The sequence below is a fragment of the Parambassis ranga genome, chromosome 4 (genome assembly GCF_900634625.1).
Source record: "Parambassis ranga chromosome 4, fParRan2.1, whole genome shotgun sequence".
Lineage (NCBI taxonomy): Eukaryota > Metazoa > Chordata > Actinopteri > Ambassidae > Parambassis > Parambassis ranga.
Genome location: NC_041025.1, coordinates 2651983 through 2669896, shown reverse-complemented (window position 1 = coordinate 2669896; position 17914 = coordinate 2651983). Strand labels below are relative to the sequence as shown.

At 40.9% G+C, this 17914-nt stretch overlaps 1 protein-coding gene across 3 annotated transcripts in view; it reads right to left on the bottom strand.

Moving 5' to 3' along the window:
- The window catches only part of mcf2l2 (MCF.2 cell line derived transforming sequence-like 2), a 67368-nt gene that overhangs the window by 47073 nt on the left and 2381 nt on the right, over positions 1–17914 (bottom strand). The window contains exons 1-9 of one of the 3 annotated variants that reach the window (XM_028403373.1): positions 13864–13931; positions 7632–7715; positions 4762–4876; positions 4489–4579; positions 4165–4284; positions 3626–3742; positions 1698–1847; positions 343–467; positions 123–237 (exon numbers count right to left, since the gene is read on the bottom strand). In XM_028403373.1, coding sequence (XP_028259174.1) covers positions 123–237; positions 343–467; positions 1698–1847; positions 3626–3742; positions 4165–4284; positions 4489–4579; positions 4762–4876; positions 7632–7715; positions 13864–13888 — 942 coding nt within the window. In that variant the 5' untranslated portion in view covers positions 13889–13931. Of the gene's footprint in view, positions 1–122; positions 238–342; positions 468–1697; positions 1848–3625; positions 3743–4164; positions 4285–4488; positions 4580–4761; positions 4877–7631; positions 7716–13863; positions 13932–17914 lie in introns of those variants that run through there. The other 2 variants (XM_028403375.1, XM_028403374.1) reach the window with 2 other exon arrangements.

The following is a 17914-nucleotide window of genomic DNA, read 5'->3' as shown; positions in this document are numbered from 1 at the left end:
TGTGTCTGTTTTTCAAAGTAGGACTTTGCAGCTGAACTCCAGCTCCTGAAGAGGAAGCGCAGCAAAGATCCAAAGCTTGCAGGCCACAGGCAGCCAGACAGGCAAGATCTGCAGATATATACCTCTCTGAAGTCCTGTTCAAAGTGGCGTAGCTGCAGGCACTGCTCCAGTTTCAGATGGTGTTTACACCAGAACTGTTCAAAGGCATTTTCTGTCTCATCCAGCTGGGCCAGGAGCCTGAAACACACCACAGAAACTTCATCACAGCCTGCAATCTGAGACGTACCTCGGGACTGTGCACCATATAGGTTAACACTTATGATAAATTATATTCCGTGTCACCTTTCCACTGTGGTTTGGTTCTCCATTTCGTCCGGGTTGAGCTCACGAGTCTCTGATTTGGCTGCCTGCTCCTTGATACAGCCGAACAAGGTGGTGCCCTGCTTCAAAGCCAGCTTCAGTTCATCCTGATTTAGAGACACATATACCATTAATGTCAACCGCACGTATGTGTATCCAAGTGATTTATTGTGTTTCCAGCTATTATTGTAATATGTGATCTGTATCTGGTATTTTATCTAATGTCTTTGCAAGCCTTGTCTAAACAAGAGCAGTGATGCAGGACAGCATGATCTCTCGACAGACATACAGCCATGTCTGCAACCTTTAACGGTCTGCAGTGGTGTGGTCAAACGTTGCACCAACCAAGAAGTGCAGAGGATTTCCTGTTTTCACCACGTATATACCGTATCAAAGGTTACAGCCTGTTAGAGCACTGTTTCTGAAGTCTACTTTATTCTGTTGTGCAATAAACAAAAACTGAAGTATAACAGAGCAAAGCCTCGTTTATTGTGTTTTGACTGAAATGGTGTCTGAAGCTGAAAAGATGCAGAAGTTGACTCATTTTAGTGCTGAAATGTAGAAAAAAAAAGTTGACACAAAAGCAAGAATTGCTGAAGCTGAAATTATACAGCAAGTGAATTACTTTCATTGACATCAGGAAGAAAATGTTATTTTTGGATTAGCTCAGTGCTAACTGGCATCCTTCAATAGACTGCCCCCTCAGCCTCTCCCATTTCATAGGAAAGCCTGAGTTATTACATTAACAACACCCGCAGGCCAATTATTTACACATTAACATAAAATGGTTGGTTTTTCCTAAAGCCTCACATCATCCTGTGACTCATTTTGTCCGGTCATCTTGGTAGGGAAGCAGATATATATATATATATATATATATATATATATATATATATATGTATATATATATTCACATAGTTCTGCTTCCCTACCAAGATGACTGGACAAAATGTAAAAAAAAATGCATGGCAATATTTTAGCATGCAAAGCTGAACTGATCCCAGACAAACAATCCAGCCAATGAGTTTTTGAGAAGTTGTCCTGTCAACTTCATTTTAAATATTTGTTTCGATGAGACAGTATGGACTGTTCCAGTAAAGACCTTGTTTGACCTGATGTACTGTTTTTGCATCCGAAGAGTTAAACTGTAGCTTCTGATAGAAAGCGTCAAATAGCAAGAGAAGCTAACAACATGTTGTTTTTCTGCAGTTTTAGCATGGAGGCAAATACAAAAGGTGATTATAAGATCTAAGGTAGCACATTAAATTCATTCTTTGAGCACTTATACCTGTGTTTTTTATGTTTTCTTACATTCAGATGTCTTTAGCATCCCTTACCTTGAGGTTACTGTGTTTGTCAGTGTGTGCTGTGAGTAGGTCTTTGGTGGACTGGACGTCATTAGGCAACTCTGTCTCAGCCAGGTCTGTCCCAAACTTCTGCAACATCTGTGCTGTAGTTTTCACTGTCATGGCAAAGTTTTCAATGGCCTAATAGAAAACAGATTCATATATCATTATATAATATTGTCACCATATAAGTACTGAAACATCACGGTTACTTGAACGTTTGTGAACCCTATGGGGTATATTTCTGCATAATTATGACCAGAAGCTTCAGCAGATTTTTACAAGTTGTGTGTACACAGTTTACAGTTAAACCAATCAGGTGGCTCCATCAGCTCCACTGATAGCAGAGCTCATGTTTGGCAGCAGCACAGCAGTAGATAAACTGTCACTGGCCTCCTGTCCTCTGCAGCTAACCTTACCATTGAACATTGATCCAGAGTCAGCCTCCACTGAACTGAGCCACCAGTGGACGTGTTTAAAAGATATGTTTGAATGTGTGGGTCTGCTGGCAGGGAGTTACTAGTAGTGACATGTGTAGAGGCAGAAGTACCAGAAGATCTATCTGCATTCTATATCAACATGGCAGCACCTAGATGTTGAGACTTTGAATACTTTTATTTAAAAGTAGTACATTTAAAAATAAGTAAGACATTCACTTAAGTAGGATTGTTGATGTAGAATTTCTACTTTTACTTAAGTATTTTGCTGGACAATTGTATTTTTACTTAAGTACCAAGTTTCAGTACTTACCCCTCATGTTTTAGAGCAGGGGTCTCAAAGTCGGCTCACGGGCCGCAAATTGTGTGGCCCCCAATTGACATCAAAGTTTAGTGTTAGTGCGACCCGCACATTTTTCTCACACACACTTATTTGCTGAGGCTTGCCCTGTGCATTTTATTTTTATTATTAATTACCCTGTCAGTATTTCTCTGATATTTAGTTTGAATTTTTTTTTGAGGGGTGGCAGCCTCCGTTCCGCTCGGCGTGTCGTTTCTGTCTCTGCATGCTCGCGCATTTCTTCGCTGCAGAGGAGTTCTGCCCCCATGCTGGTATGTTGACGGTGTGTGTTTTCAGGTGCGGCATGATCTCAGTGCGCATGTAGCAGTGCTCCGTCAGAATATAGTCCCAGAATGGATCAAACTAGGAGACTGCCGCGTGTTAATCAGCATTTCCATTTGTGCTCGCTGTGAATACGCAGGTCACATGAAGTACTTGGAGTTTCTTTCTTTCTTTTTAATCAGGATGCTAGTTGAATAGAACACGTGTTCTCAGTAGCTGCCCTCACTGTAAGCTGTGCACACGCCTGACTCCTGGACATGTGTCTGTGTGAGGAGCCAGTGAACAACTTATTTTCATGTTAAAGCAGCTGGACATATTTTATTTTATTTCTATTCACAATAGATTTTGTTACACTAGCCTACATAAATGTCATTGTCTGTACTGTATCTCCAAAGGTACAGCAAATCACTCATTAACGAATATGACAATGTTTAGATTTTAGTCTTAGTGAAATGGAGGGAAATTCAGGCCCAGGAAAATCTCCGCTTATCAATTAATCGTTAATCGATCGCTAAGGTCATTCAACTAACGATTATTGAATTAATCAATAATTTGCATCCCTATTCTGACCTGTTATTAATAAAGATTGAGACGATTGGACCAGTTGTACTTTTTTGGAATATTTGAAACCCTTTTTTTTTAATGCGGCCTTAACCCTCACCCAGACTCTACCCCCAGCGGCCCCCCGGGTAAGTTGAGTTTGAGACCCCTGTTTTAGAGGTTCACAGACTTTTGATGTAACATTGGATCATTTACTTAAGATAGAAGAACATTTCTATCCAACACCAACATTTCTGTCTCATTTGTTTCATTGGGTTCTCTTTGTCAAAATTCTTGACAATGTCTGTACATGTACTCACAGTCCGGTGATGTATCCATTGACTATGGCAGTACTCTAGATTTCCCCCTAACTCCCGGGTCAGCTGGGCTTTATCCACGTAGCCATGGAGGTCCGACAAAGAGTTCAGCATCACAATCTGCAAACACAGTGCATCAGTATGAGTGCTTTTGACCAGGAAATATATTCAGAAAATAGGACCCAGAGACTAATGTTAAGATAAAGGTGCTGTATTACATTGTGTATGTCATGCTGCCAAGATCTGAAGAGCCTTCAGGGCTTTGTCCCATAGAAAAATATACTAGAAACATTCAAAATGCACAAATTAAAATAACATTTGTTTGATTACTTTATTTGACTTTTGTATTTGATTACTTTTTATTTTATTTATTTTTATGCACAATTTTGACCATGCTGTTTCCTGTTGTTATTTTGGTAACAAAGGTGTCACCGGACACATGTAGCACAGATATGAGCTGCAGAATGCAACACTTTGTCGATGGTGTTTCATTCTGTGTCATGTTATTTGCATGGCTCAGAATGAAATGCCATCATGCTTACCGGTACCTTCATTTTAAAGTCATCCTTGTGCAGCTTGATTCCTATGTCAGCTATAGCCCTCTGGAAGAACCTGGATGGCCTCAGCACCAAGACCAGCTGGAGGTTTCCCGGGAACGCCCCCTGGATAACAGCACATGTAAAACATGTTCTCTCATACTCCATTCATTCCCTTAGTCAAACTATAGGATCAGCTGTGATACCACTATAGACATTTTTTTAATAATAATAATTTAATAATAATTAGGAATATTATAATTTGGAATATTTTATAAGGACATTTAATATCTGTGAATGTGTTTCAACAAGGTATCTCAGAGAACTTACAGCGATCCTGGATAAAGAGGCCTTCACTGAGCTCCATTTGTCCTTCCTTCGGTCGATGATGATGACGAAGCCGATGCTGGCAGCATCCAGACTGGAGAGATAAGGAAAAAATAAAATAAAATAAATAATAAAATAATCTGTGCCATGCTTATCAACTGAACAACAAGCAGTTTACTTTAACATTGGTTTAAGAGGCCTGTGTGTTTGTGTGTCTGTTGTATTCTGTCACTAGATGGCACTGGTGTGTATGTGTATGTGTGTGTGCGTGCATACCTGGGGATGCTGGTCAGGTAAGTAACTACATTGAGGAAATCCTCTTCTGGCACTTCACTGAAGCCTGAGTACTCTGGAAAAGTGATGATGGGTGCGCCATCTTTCCCTCGTCCTCCTGTGGCACAAAAAAACACCACGAAAACATTTACCAGCCATCTTTGTTACATCACCAATAAACATGTATTGACTTAAAGGGATATGTGTTGCAGATATCGGTAAATCAGGTCTTGCTTGTAAAACTAAACACATGGGAAAGTCATAAAAAAACACACGTTCCTCACCTGCTATAAAATATAGAAATCACAAGATGGCGCCATAGAGTTATACAATAAATCCTCATGTGCCTCAGTTGAAATATTATGACATCATATTTCATGTGGGGAGAAAACTGAACTTTGTAATTTAAAAAACAAAATGACCAACCCACAAAAAAAATGCCGAAATACAAACATGCACTTTTCTCTGCCATATTACCAATCATCTCTCAACCACAACCATAAAATATAACAGAAATAGATTGAACTACCTCACATGCTGCAAGACCGTGTGAGTCACATGGTCTCAGAGATGTCTTACTGGCTTTCTAGACTTCAGTAAAATAGCTCTTGAACGGTTATTCTAACCTTCTTCCTGGGTTGGCAGTAAAATATTAAAGGATTACTGCTTATACAGCAGGGGAGGGAACTGGTCCTCACACTGTGTGTGGGTTTAAATACAAATGACGTGGTTAAACAGCTTAACTTTCATTTTGGACCAGAAACATGGCTCCAAATGTTGCTAACCGTCATCGCATGTTGGACACAATGTGGGACCCACAAGGTAGCATTTTCAACAACACAGTCAGCTCTTGTGTGCTATGCCGAGCTCCAGCACACATAAAGAATAACCAACCATTTCAAAGACAGTAGAAACACAAGGAGTCTGTGGCAGGGTATCGAGACCATCACAGGCTACAAGTCCCCACAACAGACCTGTGACAGTAACATCTCCCTCCCAATCCCAACACAACTGTGATGAGTCTCATTAACAAGGATGAGACCAACTGCAGGGATAAAGTGGATTAGCTGGCCACATGGTGCAGAGGAAACAATCTCTCCTTAAATGTAGAAAAAACAAAGGATATCATCACTGACTTCTGGAGAACACTCTGCCAGCACCAATTATGTGCTCCTTCTACCGAGGCACTGTTCAGCGGCATCCTGACCAGCTGTATGTGTGGTTTGGCAACTCAGCCGCCATCTATAGGACCTGCCTAGCCAGCAGAATAGTCAGCATTGCAGACGACCCCACCCAACCTCTGCCCTCAGGTAGGCGTTATCGGGCCCTCTGTGCCTCCACTACCAGACTGACCACCAGCGTCATTCACCAAGCAATCAGAAGACTGAACTCTCTCAATATGTAAGTAAGGGCCTATGTATGTATACCCCATCTGTTTATGTAAACTCTGTATTTTATATTGTGTCATTTCATTTTACGTTTTACTAAAGTTATCCTATTTTTGCTATTATTTTTCTTTTGCATTTATACTTAAGTTTTGTACACTAAGGGGCTGAGAGAAACTGTCCCCTTATGATGTATTTCCTTTTATATATGGCAGTTATATATGACAGTTGAAAGTTGATTTTGACTTTGACTTTTGATATTGTACTGCCCCCAGGTGGCTAAAAGATATTAATGCAAGTTGGGTGAAACTGTTTCTTTGGGAGAACTTTGCCTCTTTTTTAAAGAAGCTGAATGTACTTTAAGTGCAAACAGTAGAGAAGTGACCATTGTTATTGATTGTCCATTCTAATACACTGTGTCTGCAGTGAACAGCAAAAATCCAGGAAGAGATGTGACCTTGAGAAAAGCAGTGAAGAATGTCAGAAAGGCAGAAATATAAAAACAAATGACCATGTAATACCAGCCTACATCGTGCTGAGAAAACACAACAGACGCACACACACAGACATATGTGGCAGAGACCATAAACCAGGCTGAAACCCTGCAGGCATGTACTGCTGAGAGAGGAACTTTTGGAAGCACTTATTTTGCCTGTTGTGGGAGCACTGAGAGAAGGAATGAGAAGCATCCTAGGACAACCGCACAGGCTGCTGTGTCACCACTAACAGCACATCTGGAAAGTCTGAGGGCACACAGTGAGAATGCTGGGGTGGCAGAAGCAAAGTTCCTGTCTAAACTTACAAAAAATAAAATGATGTGACTTTCCACCAGCTGGATCCCAGTGATTAAGAGGCCAGCTGTTCTAATGCACAAAGTAGGACCAGAGACTAACACAGTCGTGTGTTTATTGTCATCTCAGAGTCCTGAACTTATTCATTGGCCAGTCACTGAGTGTTCATATTAACTACATTTAACAACCAGTTTGCACTGCAATTTATTGCATCCATATTACAGCTTAGCATCCCTTTATTCTAATGGAAAATAATTAAATCCTTTACTAGACTCTTTTAGCATACTAACAGTTGCAATTTTTTTTCCCAAATCTAATAATCAGATGCAATTCGTGTATGTGACACACACTCAATGTTCCCCTCATGCTATTTACCTATTGGAATTTGTAAATGCTTTAATCCCAGTCTCTCCAAGTTACAGCAGAAAACACCGGAAGGCATGGGCAGATGAACCCCCTATAAACCTCTTCTTGTTGTCTTATTCACATTAACAGTCCACCAGATTTCCTCTTTTTTTATCTTCAACAACACATACCCAGACAAGCTAAGGGGAACTGGAACTTTCTCTCATTTACTCAAACCCAAGAGCAGTGACTAAAAACATTACTTTTTTCCCCCAGAAACAATGCAGAATCACGCACTTTCAGTTCCGGCAAACATATGGTGAAGTGAAAGAGGAGGAGGCTCATCACTTACCTGAAAGCAAGGCAAACTGGCGATGAAGCTGCTCAATTATGTCTACAGCCAGCAGGGGCCTGATGTCCTGCTGCATAATCTCATCTGTAAGAAGACACAGACAATAGACCGAATGTGAATTTCACAGTTTTCACATAAGCCATACCAAGTAAACTCACTATTTTTTATAAGAACAAGATTGACATTTTTAAATTGGTTTTATGATGTAACTGCATGGCATAACCTTTAATAATGTTATGTTTTAATAATGTTGTTTCACAGTCCTCTCTCACTTGAGTAGTTCAGACACATCATGAGGTCATGGCTCAGCCCAGAACCCTAGGACATCAGCTGAGAGCAGCTGATTGCCTAACTAGACCACATCAGCTGATTTAGACATCTTACTTGGCAAATCTCTAATCTTGGCAGTGCTCGATTTAAACTGCTTCAGTCTGCCTACTTTTTCTACTTACTCCTTGTCTGCGGTGTCTGATTTAATCAATGTTATGTAGTTGTGATTCTGAAACTGTAGTGTCTTTGTGTCTTTGCTGTTGCTGTCCTTGTTGCCCACTCTCCCTTAGGCTTTTGTTTGTGTGGGGTCTTTGCTGTTGCTTTCCCCGTCTTAGGCTTCCACGTATACTATACATGTGCATACATGGAAGGTATGCTCTTCCTATTTTAGGCCTCTCACAAATGTATGTGGGGTGTATACAAGTATACCCTCCCTGCCTTAGGCTTTCCAAATATGGTATGCAAAGTGTTGATCTCCCTGCAATAGTCTTTCCATTTATGTTAAGGTGTGACTAAGGAAGTCTGCTTTTTCTGCTTCAGCCTGTCCAAATGTGTCCTTGCTGCCCACCTTAGGTTTACCATGTATGTGTTCAGGCTCTGCCTTAGGCTTATAAACTTCTACCTATGGGTTGGTATATGGGATGTCTTTGCTGTCTTTGTTTTTGCCTTAGGTTGCCCACATATATTCTTGGGCTGTTTTTACTGTGTCTTTTCCTGCCTTAGTTTTTTCCTTCTGGAACATGGATGAGCTTAAAGATGAACTCTCCATGCCTTAGGCTTTCCACATTCTGTAACCTGCATTGTCTCTGTTTTCCTGTGTGTACATGTTTATCTGTGACTAATACTGCCCAGACTGAATGACAATTCACTTATATCATCAGCTAGCAATGCTTGACATAATCCTGACACCTCTATCTGGACTTTCCCATGTGATTAAAAAGTGTTTTTTAAATCTTGTTTGGTCACACATGTATGAATCATATGTGGTCTGTTCTGAAAACTCTCCATTTCTCCCAGGAGGTCATGCATGGTATATACACTCAACAAAAATATAAACGCAACACTTTTGTTTTTGCTCCCATGTTTCATGAGATGGACTTGAAGATCTAAACTTCATTCCAGATACACAATATTACCATTCCTCTCAAACATTGTTCACAAATCTGTCTAAATGTGTGATAGTGAGCACTTCTGCTTTGCTGAGATAATCCATCCCACCTCACAGGTGTGCCACATCAAGATGCTGATCTGACATCATGATTAGTGCACAGGTGTACCTCAAACTGCCCACAATAAAAGGCCACCCTGAAATGTGCATTTTGTTTCTGCTTTATTGGCGGTCTGGGGACTCAGAACCAGTCAGTATCTGGTGTGACCACCATTTGCCTCATGCAGTGCAACACATCTTCTTCGCATAGAGTTTATCAGATTGTCTATTGTGGCCTGTGGAATGTTGGTCCACTCCTCTTCAATGGCTGTGCGAAGTTGCTGGATATTAGTGGGAACTGGTGCACGCTGTCGTATACGCCGGTCAAGCACACGGTCCCAAACATGTTCAATGGGTGACATGTCCGGTGAGTATGCTGGCCATGCAAGAACTGGGACATTTTCAGCTTCCAAGAATTGTGTACAGATCCTTGCAACATGGGGCCGTGCATTATCTTGCTGAAACATGAGGTGATGCTCATGGATGTATGGCACAACAATGGGCCTCAGGATCTCATCACGGTATCTCTGTGCATTCAAAAGGCCATCAATAAAATGCACCTGTGTTCTTCGTCCATAACAGATGCCTGCCCATACCATGACCCCACCACCACCATGGGCCACTCGATCCACAACATTGACATCAGCAAAGCGCTCACCCACACGACGCCACACACGCTGTCTGCCATCTGCCCTGAACAATGTAAACCGAGATTCATCCGTGAAGAGAACACCTCTCCAACGTGCTAGACACCATCGAATGTGAGCATTTGCCCACTCAAGTCTGTTACGGCGACGATCTGGAGTCAGGTTAAGACCCCGATGAGGACGACGAGCATGCAGTTGAGCTTCCCTGAGACGGTTTCTGACAGTTTGTGCAGAAATTGTTTGGTTATGCAAACCAATTGTTTCAGCAGCTGTCTGAGTGGCTGGTCTCAGACGATCTCGGAGGTGAACCTGCTGGATGTGGAGGTCCTGGGCTGGTGTGGTTACTCGTGGTCTGCGGTTGTGAGGCCGGTTGGATGTACTGCCATATTCTCTGAAACGCCTTTGGAGACGGCTTATGGTGGAGAAATGAACATTCAATGCACGAGCAACAGATCTGGTTGACATTCCTGCTGTCAGCATGCCAATTGCACGCTCCCTCAATGCTTGTGGCATCTGTGGCATTTTGCTGTGAGACAAAACTGCACATTTCAGGGTGGCCTTTTATTGTGGGCAGTTTGAGGTACACCTGTGCACTAATCATGATGTCAGATCAGCATCTTGATGTGGCACACCTGTGAGGTGGGATGGATTATCTCAGCAAAGCAGAAGTGCTCACTATCACACATTTAGACAGATTTGTGAACAATGTTTGAGAGGAATGGTAATATTGTGTATCTGGAATGAAGTTTAGATCTTCAAGTTCATCTCATGAAACATGGGAGCAAAAACAAAAGTGTTGCGTTTATATTTTTGTTGAGTGTATATGAAACAAGAACAAAGCATTCTGGGACAAGGCTTTAAGTGTGTGCCTGTCATTACACTCTACCCTGCTCTGGTTTAACGATTATTATGGCTCCCCTGCAGCCCAAAGCACAGTGTACAGTGAACAAACCTTTCTCTGTTGCAGAGAATAAAGACACGCATTTACACTGACTGCACTTTATTACTCTGAAACATGCTTGGGTAGGTTCTGTGCTGGTGGGGGAAGGGAAAGTCAAAAGGAGAAGAAGAATATAACGACTGGTAGTGGCCTTTAAGGGAAGCATTATCAATGTACCTCTGTTCCTCCGAGTCTGCTGACATACCAAGGGTATTCAAAATACAGCTTCTATTACAGACCGAGCCAGTCAGATATGCTTGGTATAGTTTTTCTGATTCATTCGCTGGACAATATACCCAAAAATTGCCTTCTGAGCATCTAATATATATCTAATATTTCATATATATATATATGAAAATTCAGTCTGAAAGTGCATACAGCAGAGCCTTGTAGACATGGTACATGAGGTTAAGCAGAGAATTTGCAAGTAAAATGTTACAGATTCACGTGATGTGGTGATTCAGTCTTCAGGGTCTGAGAACCACAACAAGAACTAATTTTGCATACTGCACAGAATAGTAGATTTAGAATTTTCAATTCTTTCCTCAGCATATTTCAATGGCTAATATCATTGCAAACAATGAAATGCCTAACAAGCAAAACATGCCACTCAAAATAATATCTCAGATTTAAGGCATCTTCTTAACCGTCTTTATCCTGTATGGGGTCACGGGGGGCTGGATCCTAATCCAGCTGTCAATGAACAGCTAACTCCTGTAACCCTTAGCCATCTATAAATGGACATTTTAAAACCTTTAGCTAATCATATAATGTATTTGATACTCATTTCCCCCTAAACACAGTAGACAAGAGTGACGACAGAATATAGGATCTAGGAAATGTCCAAGAGTTATGCAACCAGAGCCAGCCACTTTAGCAGGGAGGATGTTCTGTATTGTTGGAACTTCAGAGTAGAGAGGAGTGGAGCAGACAGATGTGATGTATGACCACTTCAAGCCTCAGCAGCAACAAGCTGTTTTTAGAAACTGACGGAGCACTGCAGAGACAGAGAGTAAGTGCAGGAAGCACGCATATAAGCAGACAGGTTGCATTACGTAGGCTGTAAACTCACTAATGGCACCAGTGGGAGTATTGATTTGAAAGTTTAAGACACAGGCATCGAATAAGTAATACAGTATGTCAAGGTTTTCTGTAGCTGTTTTGCAGTCCTGCAAGCCGGTGCGTTTATTTCTATGTTGGGCAACTACTGCTAGTTAGTTTAACCACAATTATGGCCCCGTGAGGAAAGCTGGACACTGAAGGGATTTAAATGGCACAGACATTCTTCACTTTGACAAAGAGTCAGAAAGCTGCGAGTTCTCACAAAGCATTCAGATCAGTAGTGTGTCAACAAAAATCACACTTTTGTATTAACAATCACAAACTTCATGTTCAAACACATAAACAGGTCTATTGTTTAGACAATAAACTACTGGGTTAGCCTTAGTCATTAAAACTACTTAGATAGGAATAAGCGTTAAAACATTAGCTTTAACATTAGGTTTAGACCCTAAAACTTTATTTATTTTAGGCAATGACTTGTTTAGTACGAGGCATTAAAAATACTTGTTAGCCCTAGTCATTAAAACTTTATTTTCTTTAGCCACTAAAACTACTCTACTACTACTTCAATATACAGTTAATATAAAATTATAATAAAAAATGATAATGTTTTACCTTGACTGCTTTTCAGAGCTGGATTCAAAGAATAAAAGGCCATTTTAGCCAACTAAACCTATTTTAGACTAATGTTATTGGGTCCTAATGGGTATTTATGTCTAGTGTAAAAGGTGCTTAAGTCTAACAATATTGACTGTAAGAACCTCCCTAGTGTGTCTAATGATGATCCATGATTATATCCATTCTAATCGATACTATGTGCATTCAAAATATGAACAATGTAACAACATGGTGACAATACAGACTCTTTTTTCCAATAAAAAAATCCTGTCAGATGCTGAACAGGCTTGAGTGTGACCAACAGGTGGCCAGTGATTTCCCACATAGCTGCAGAAATACAGTGGCATCACTCCTGACTACACATACACATGGCTAGATCACCTTCATCCATCTGCTCCAAAACAGATTAAACAGCATGCTCTCACACACACATATTCATAGCTGCTGTAGCTTCTGTTCACTGAGGAAGCTCCATCAAGGTTTGTTAGAGGACATCCTGCAATCTGTTCTTGCAAAAATCATTGAACCATTGTGGATGCACTGTAGCTATACAGTTGTGTGAATAACTAACTCGACATTGTGTCACTAAGAAAATGGCAGAGAAGCTTGTAGTAATTCAGTGTGTACACCTACAGCAGCCATATTGCACCTGAGTTTAGACATTATATTACATCATTGGTGTTTTGTACACACCAACACAATTAGTCAACTTTTTTGTGAAATTGTAGCATTTTTATTTATTTATTTTTGCGCACACACGAAACGGACAGAACCATGCTGCGGAAGTGGGGCTAGTTCCCCCTCTTTGTTTGTACTTAAGAGTTTTGGCGGACTGTGACACCAACATGGTCCCAGAGCCTCCCACCGAGCCTCAAAACAGCTCTTCAGAAACAAAAGAGTGACATCACAAAGTCTTCGCCCATAATTTTGACTGTCCAAGTGAGAAACCTACAGTGACCACTGGATCCCGAGTTTGCGTCTACCCTACGCCAATAATCCACTCTCCATTGGGGTTCGGCATTAAAACACAACTGTTTAACGTTTGGCTTTATACAGCACAGTAAGGTTTTAGGTTGCCATGCTTGCTGTCATAAAAATAATTCATGTCAATCTACACAAATAATGATGTCACTATTTCATCAGAACATAAGGGCTGCAGTTCCTGCATTGGTGCTGTCTGTCACAAAAAAAGGACTCAAAACACAAAATAGGACACAAAATAATGTGACAATTTCACATTGTTAGATGAGACTGGGTTGGATCTTAATATCATTTAGTCTAAGAGACCTGTAGTAGGTTCTTCATGTCACCAAATGAGCCGGATATTTTGTAGTGTGTTATTTTTGTTAATCACAAAGTTTTGGAATCGGCATGCCTCAGCTGCCAGTCACCCAGGTACTCATCTAAGCTTTGGAAATTCCTCAGTTTACAGCATTTATTTCTATCATTTGAAAACAATGACATTTGTATGCATGAACATTAGCCTACCTATAATGTGTTTGACGCTCTTCATTTTAACACCCTGCCGGCTCCAGCATAGCGGTAAATGTAAATCCACTCAAAAAAGCAGCAATCCTGTTAAATGACTTCACAGTATCCAAACCCAGTGAGGTGAAGACAACATCCACAAACAAAACCCTGATCTGTGAGCAGCGACTGCTTCTTTATCGCCATCCTTATCATTAACTGTTCCAGACGTCTGGACGGAGAGAATTGCAATCTCCCTTTTTCGTCTGACTTTTCATGCACACAGCTGGAGGACACCCGGAATTGCTTGTGTGTTGTGGTAGTTACATGTGCCTGTGGTCACTTTTTCCAGCTCCAGCTGTAGTAAAACAGCCCTTCTCTGAGTCAACAGCCTATCAGGAGTCAGAGAAAGAGGACAGGGCGTGAGTGTGTGTCAGAAGAAAGAAGAGACAGCAGGAGAAGAAGAAGAGGGTAAGACGAAGTGGGGCTGAGCTGCAGTGTGCGTGTGTGTGTTAGAGTGTGTTTCATTTTTGTGGAGTGGATGTTACCCTTGGCAGAATATCTGTGTACCATTGCGATCTATGTATGTTTTTTATGAAGTCTGAGTTATGTTGGACTGCTAAATGTGAACAGCATGTGGAAGTCAACTTTATGGACTCAAATTCTTCTCTGTGAGGTTTCTTTGAAGAGTAACTAAATCCATTTTTTCCCAGTTTCATGTCCACTCAAGCTACATAGTTGCTGCAGCAGTATGTGTTTATTTTTAATGCTTCTATTCCATACATAAATGCAACATATGTATAATGCACACAATATACTAGAAAACTGCATATAAAACTCTATTAAATACATAAGAAATTATATATGTGTCTATTTTAAAACGCATTGTTTTTAATGAAGATAACATAAAAGTAATGAGACAATCTAGACACAGACTATTCTAGTAAGAAAAGGCTTATTTTTAATGGAATATATACAAAGGGAAACAGAGGCACTGGCCTGGTGACCCGAAACTTTTGAACGGTAGTGTATATACAGCCCACTACATAGTCCCTGCACATAGTCACTACATAGTCCTCTCCAACAAAGTCTCAGTAGGCAGGGCAGTAGGCACTGAGTGGAGGAGTTCAGACATAGCATGTTAATGCTTTGTGCACTACAGTGCATCCCAGAAGTGACCTTCAATGTTGCTTGGCTAAAAGTATGCAGGCTGAAAGTCTGACACAAGTATGACAAAGACAATCTGGTTGATTTTCAAAATAAAACACCAAAATCATTGGGAGTCGGACTCTGTAACCCACAAGGATGATATTAGGTTCATTTTGGAAATAGAGGACAAAGCACAGGCAAATACCCCTCTTGCCACAAAATCTCATGAGTCACAAGTGATCTTCAAACATTTGGGTAAACTCAGAAATCCGCATGATCTCACAATTCCAGCTGCTCAGCACAACCTCTGGTGAGACTTGAGGTTGTGCGGAGGACAGAACAAAACTACAACTAGTCATGAAGTCGCCAAACTGTGATCCCTTCCTAAACCTGTAACAAAACAGTGAACACACGAAGAATGACGTAGATGCCCCAACCTGGCTTTAAACAACCACAGAATGCTGCGTAATTGTCAACCACAGCACTTCCTTCCATTACCAATGATTGATAACACACCTACTGAACCTACTGGCACTGGAGGTTGTTCTTAAATGCCTTGTCTTAAAACAAACTAATACCAAGCTACAATTTGTGCTGATCCTAAGTCTATTATATGGCTATAACATTTTATACACACACACACACACACACACTGCAAACATGGAAACACATGGACTCACATGCTCACACAACCGGACACATGTGGACTCAAACACATTGTTTTCAACACAATGCCGATCGAGCTGTCACATACAGTGTGTTTTGGGAACTACTTCCTACATGAGCATAAACACTACAGTGTTCCCATGCAAGCACGTAATGTCTGTGTGTGTTCATTATTCTTTGTACAAAAGAACTTTGAGCACAGGAAGGGGAAAAGCACAACGTGGACATATAGATTTATGTGGTTTCAATAGGGCCTATTGCCTTTTTGTTTACATTGTTGTCATGGTGACCGCTAGGGTGACTGTTTCGTGCACTGCTGAGTTCAAGCAATTGATTTCAATCGTACAATGTCATGTCTGTGTTCATGTTCAACAACCGTTCGTTGTCCGTTCATCTACTCTCAAATGTAGGCTGATCTGAAAGAGGAACAGCACGAAGCAGACGCTGTCCACACAAACACAAATACTGTACGATACACAGTTTGTGTTATTTTTGGGTGGTTGTTCCTCAAGGTCGAGGAGGAGGGAGAGGAGGGGGGGTTTCCTATCAGCTCTCAGGAAGAAGGCGTCAACGCAAGAAAACAATCAGAGGATGTCTAATGACAGGATCTGCTGATAATGGGTCTCTGTCTTTTATTCCTGCACAGTATCTCAATGAATATCATTATCACCTCATACAGTACGGACAAACAAGCACAGGCCTGATAAATGCAAGGGTTGAAACACAACAGACACAGGGTCAGGGTCTTCTGCGGTGCAGGAATGTGTGTCTGTGTTTGTTGTCGTCATTGTAAACACAAGCATGTTGGGTCTTGATGTTGGGGATGCTTTCAGACTTTGTCATGTAAGAAACGTGTCACCAGGAGATCACAGGGTTCAACAGCTCAGACTATAGACAAAAACCTTAGCGTTGCCACAAGGTACTATTAGCACAATTCTGTGACTTTACATACAGTCTGCAATAGCTGACTACGAGCAGTGGTAAAACAACAGCAACAACAACAAAGAGAGTGACTATCGGCTAAACTAAATGACTTTTTTTTTTTTTTAATTTTGAGCCCAACAACACCACAAGGGATGAAAACCACCACCCCTTTGGCAGTAGGAAGTGTGAAGAGCTGTCAGCCACCAAGTCTGCAGCAAAAAGTCATCCAGAAAGAAAGAAAAAAGTTTCTGACCACACGAAGAAAAACAACAACAACAATAACAACAACATTTAAGACATCCTAAATTACAGCTTCACTTCCTGGTTATCGTGGGGACCAGACCAAAACTGAGACCCAATCCGTGAGAAATTCTGCCCATCATAAAGGGATAAAGCACAGTACTGTAAACAAAAACAACGCATACAATGCTACTAATATGCTCTGGGACCCTGTGTTGTCGGGGTAGAATGCATCACTTCAGCAGCAGTAACAGTTTTAAATGCAATATATGACATGTCATGGATGCATTACTGTTTGTAGGATGTAGATACATCTGAAAATGATGTCATTTACTGACCACTAATTTCCCACATTAAATGTAGTCACTATTTCCCATTGGAAGAACCCAGCTGTGTGGATGTTAGCTTCACTTCCTGCCAACTACTCTTAAGTCACACTGACTTTGAAAAGAACAAATTGAACGATTTCCACTGCTTTAATTCCTACTGACTCTACTGTCAAAAGGACATGCAGATGCTTCGGAAGGAAAGCCAAAAAAACAATCCGCGGTATCTTTGACCTTTAATCCATGAAGTGATTAATACTCTTATGCTGCCAGTTTTACTCTTTTGTCTCATTCCGGTAATTTCACAGGAAATAAAGAGGTCACAGTCTCATAAATACCAGACTAATCAAGCACAATCACCTTAAAAAACGCTGTGAACTCACCACTAAAAATTACAAGAACTCATGGCTAACAAAGCCAGCTCAGGTCAAATACAAATGTACATTCTGCCTGTGGCAGGTGGACAGATTAGCACAGACATTAGTTCAGCCATTGGTCAAGTCCTTTATGTCACCACCAGACACAGCACTGTGACAACATCCATATTGATACTTCCTACTTACTAGTACCTGAATGCATGAGGTAAGGTTCTGTCAGAAAATACCACCCACCCATTCTAAGCTTAAAGTGGTTATTTTCCCAATGCCATGCTTTATTTAATATGGCTCAAAAATGTTTTTGCAAAAACAAGATGATTGAACAAGATTTATGTCAAAAACCCATTCCTCAGTGCAACATAGATCCTATAAGTGTGTCTCGCCTAGGAC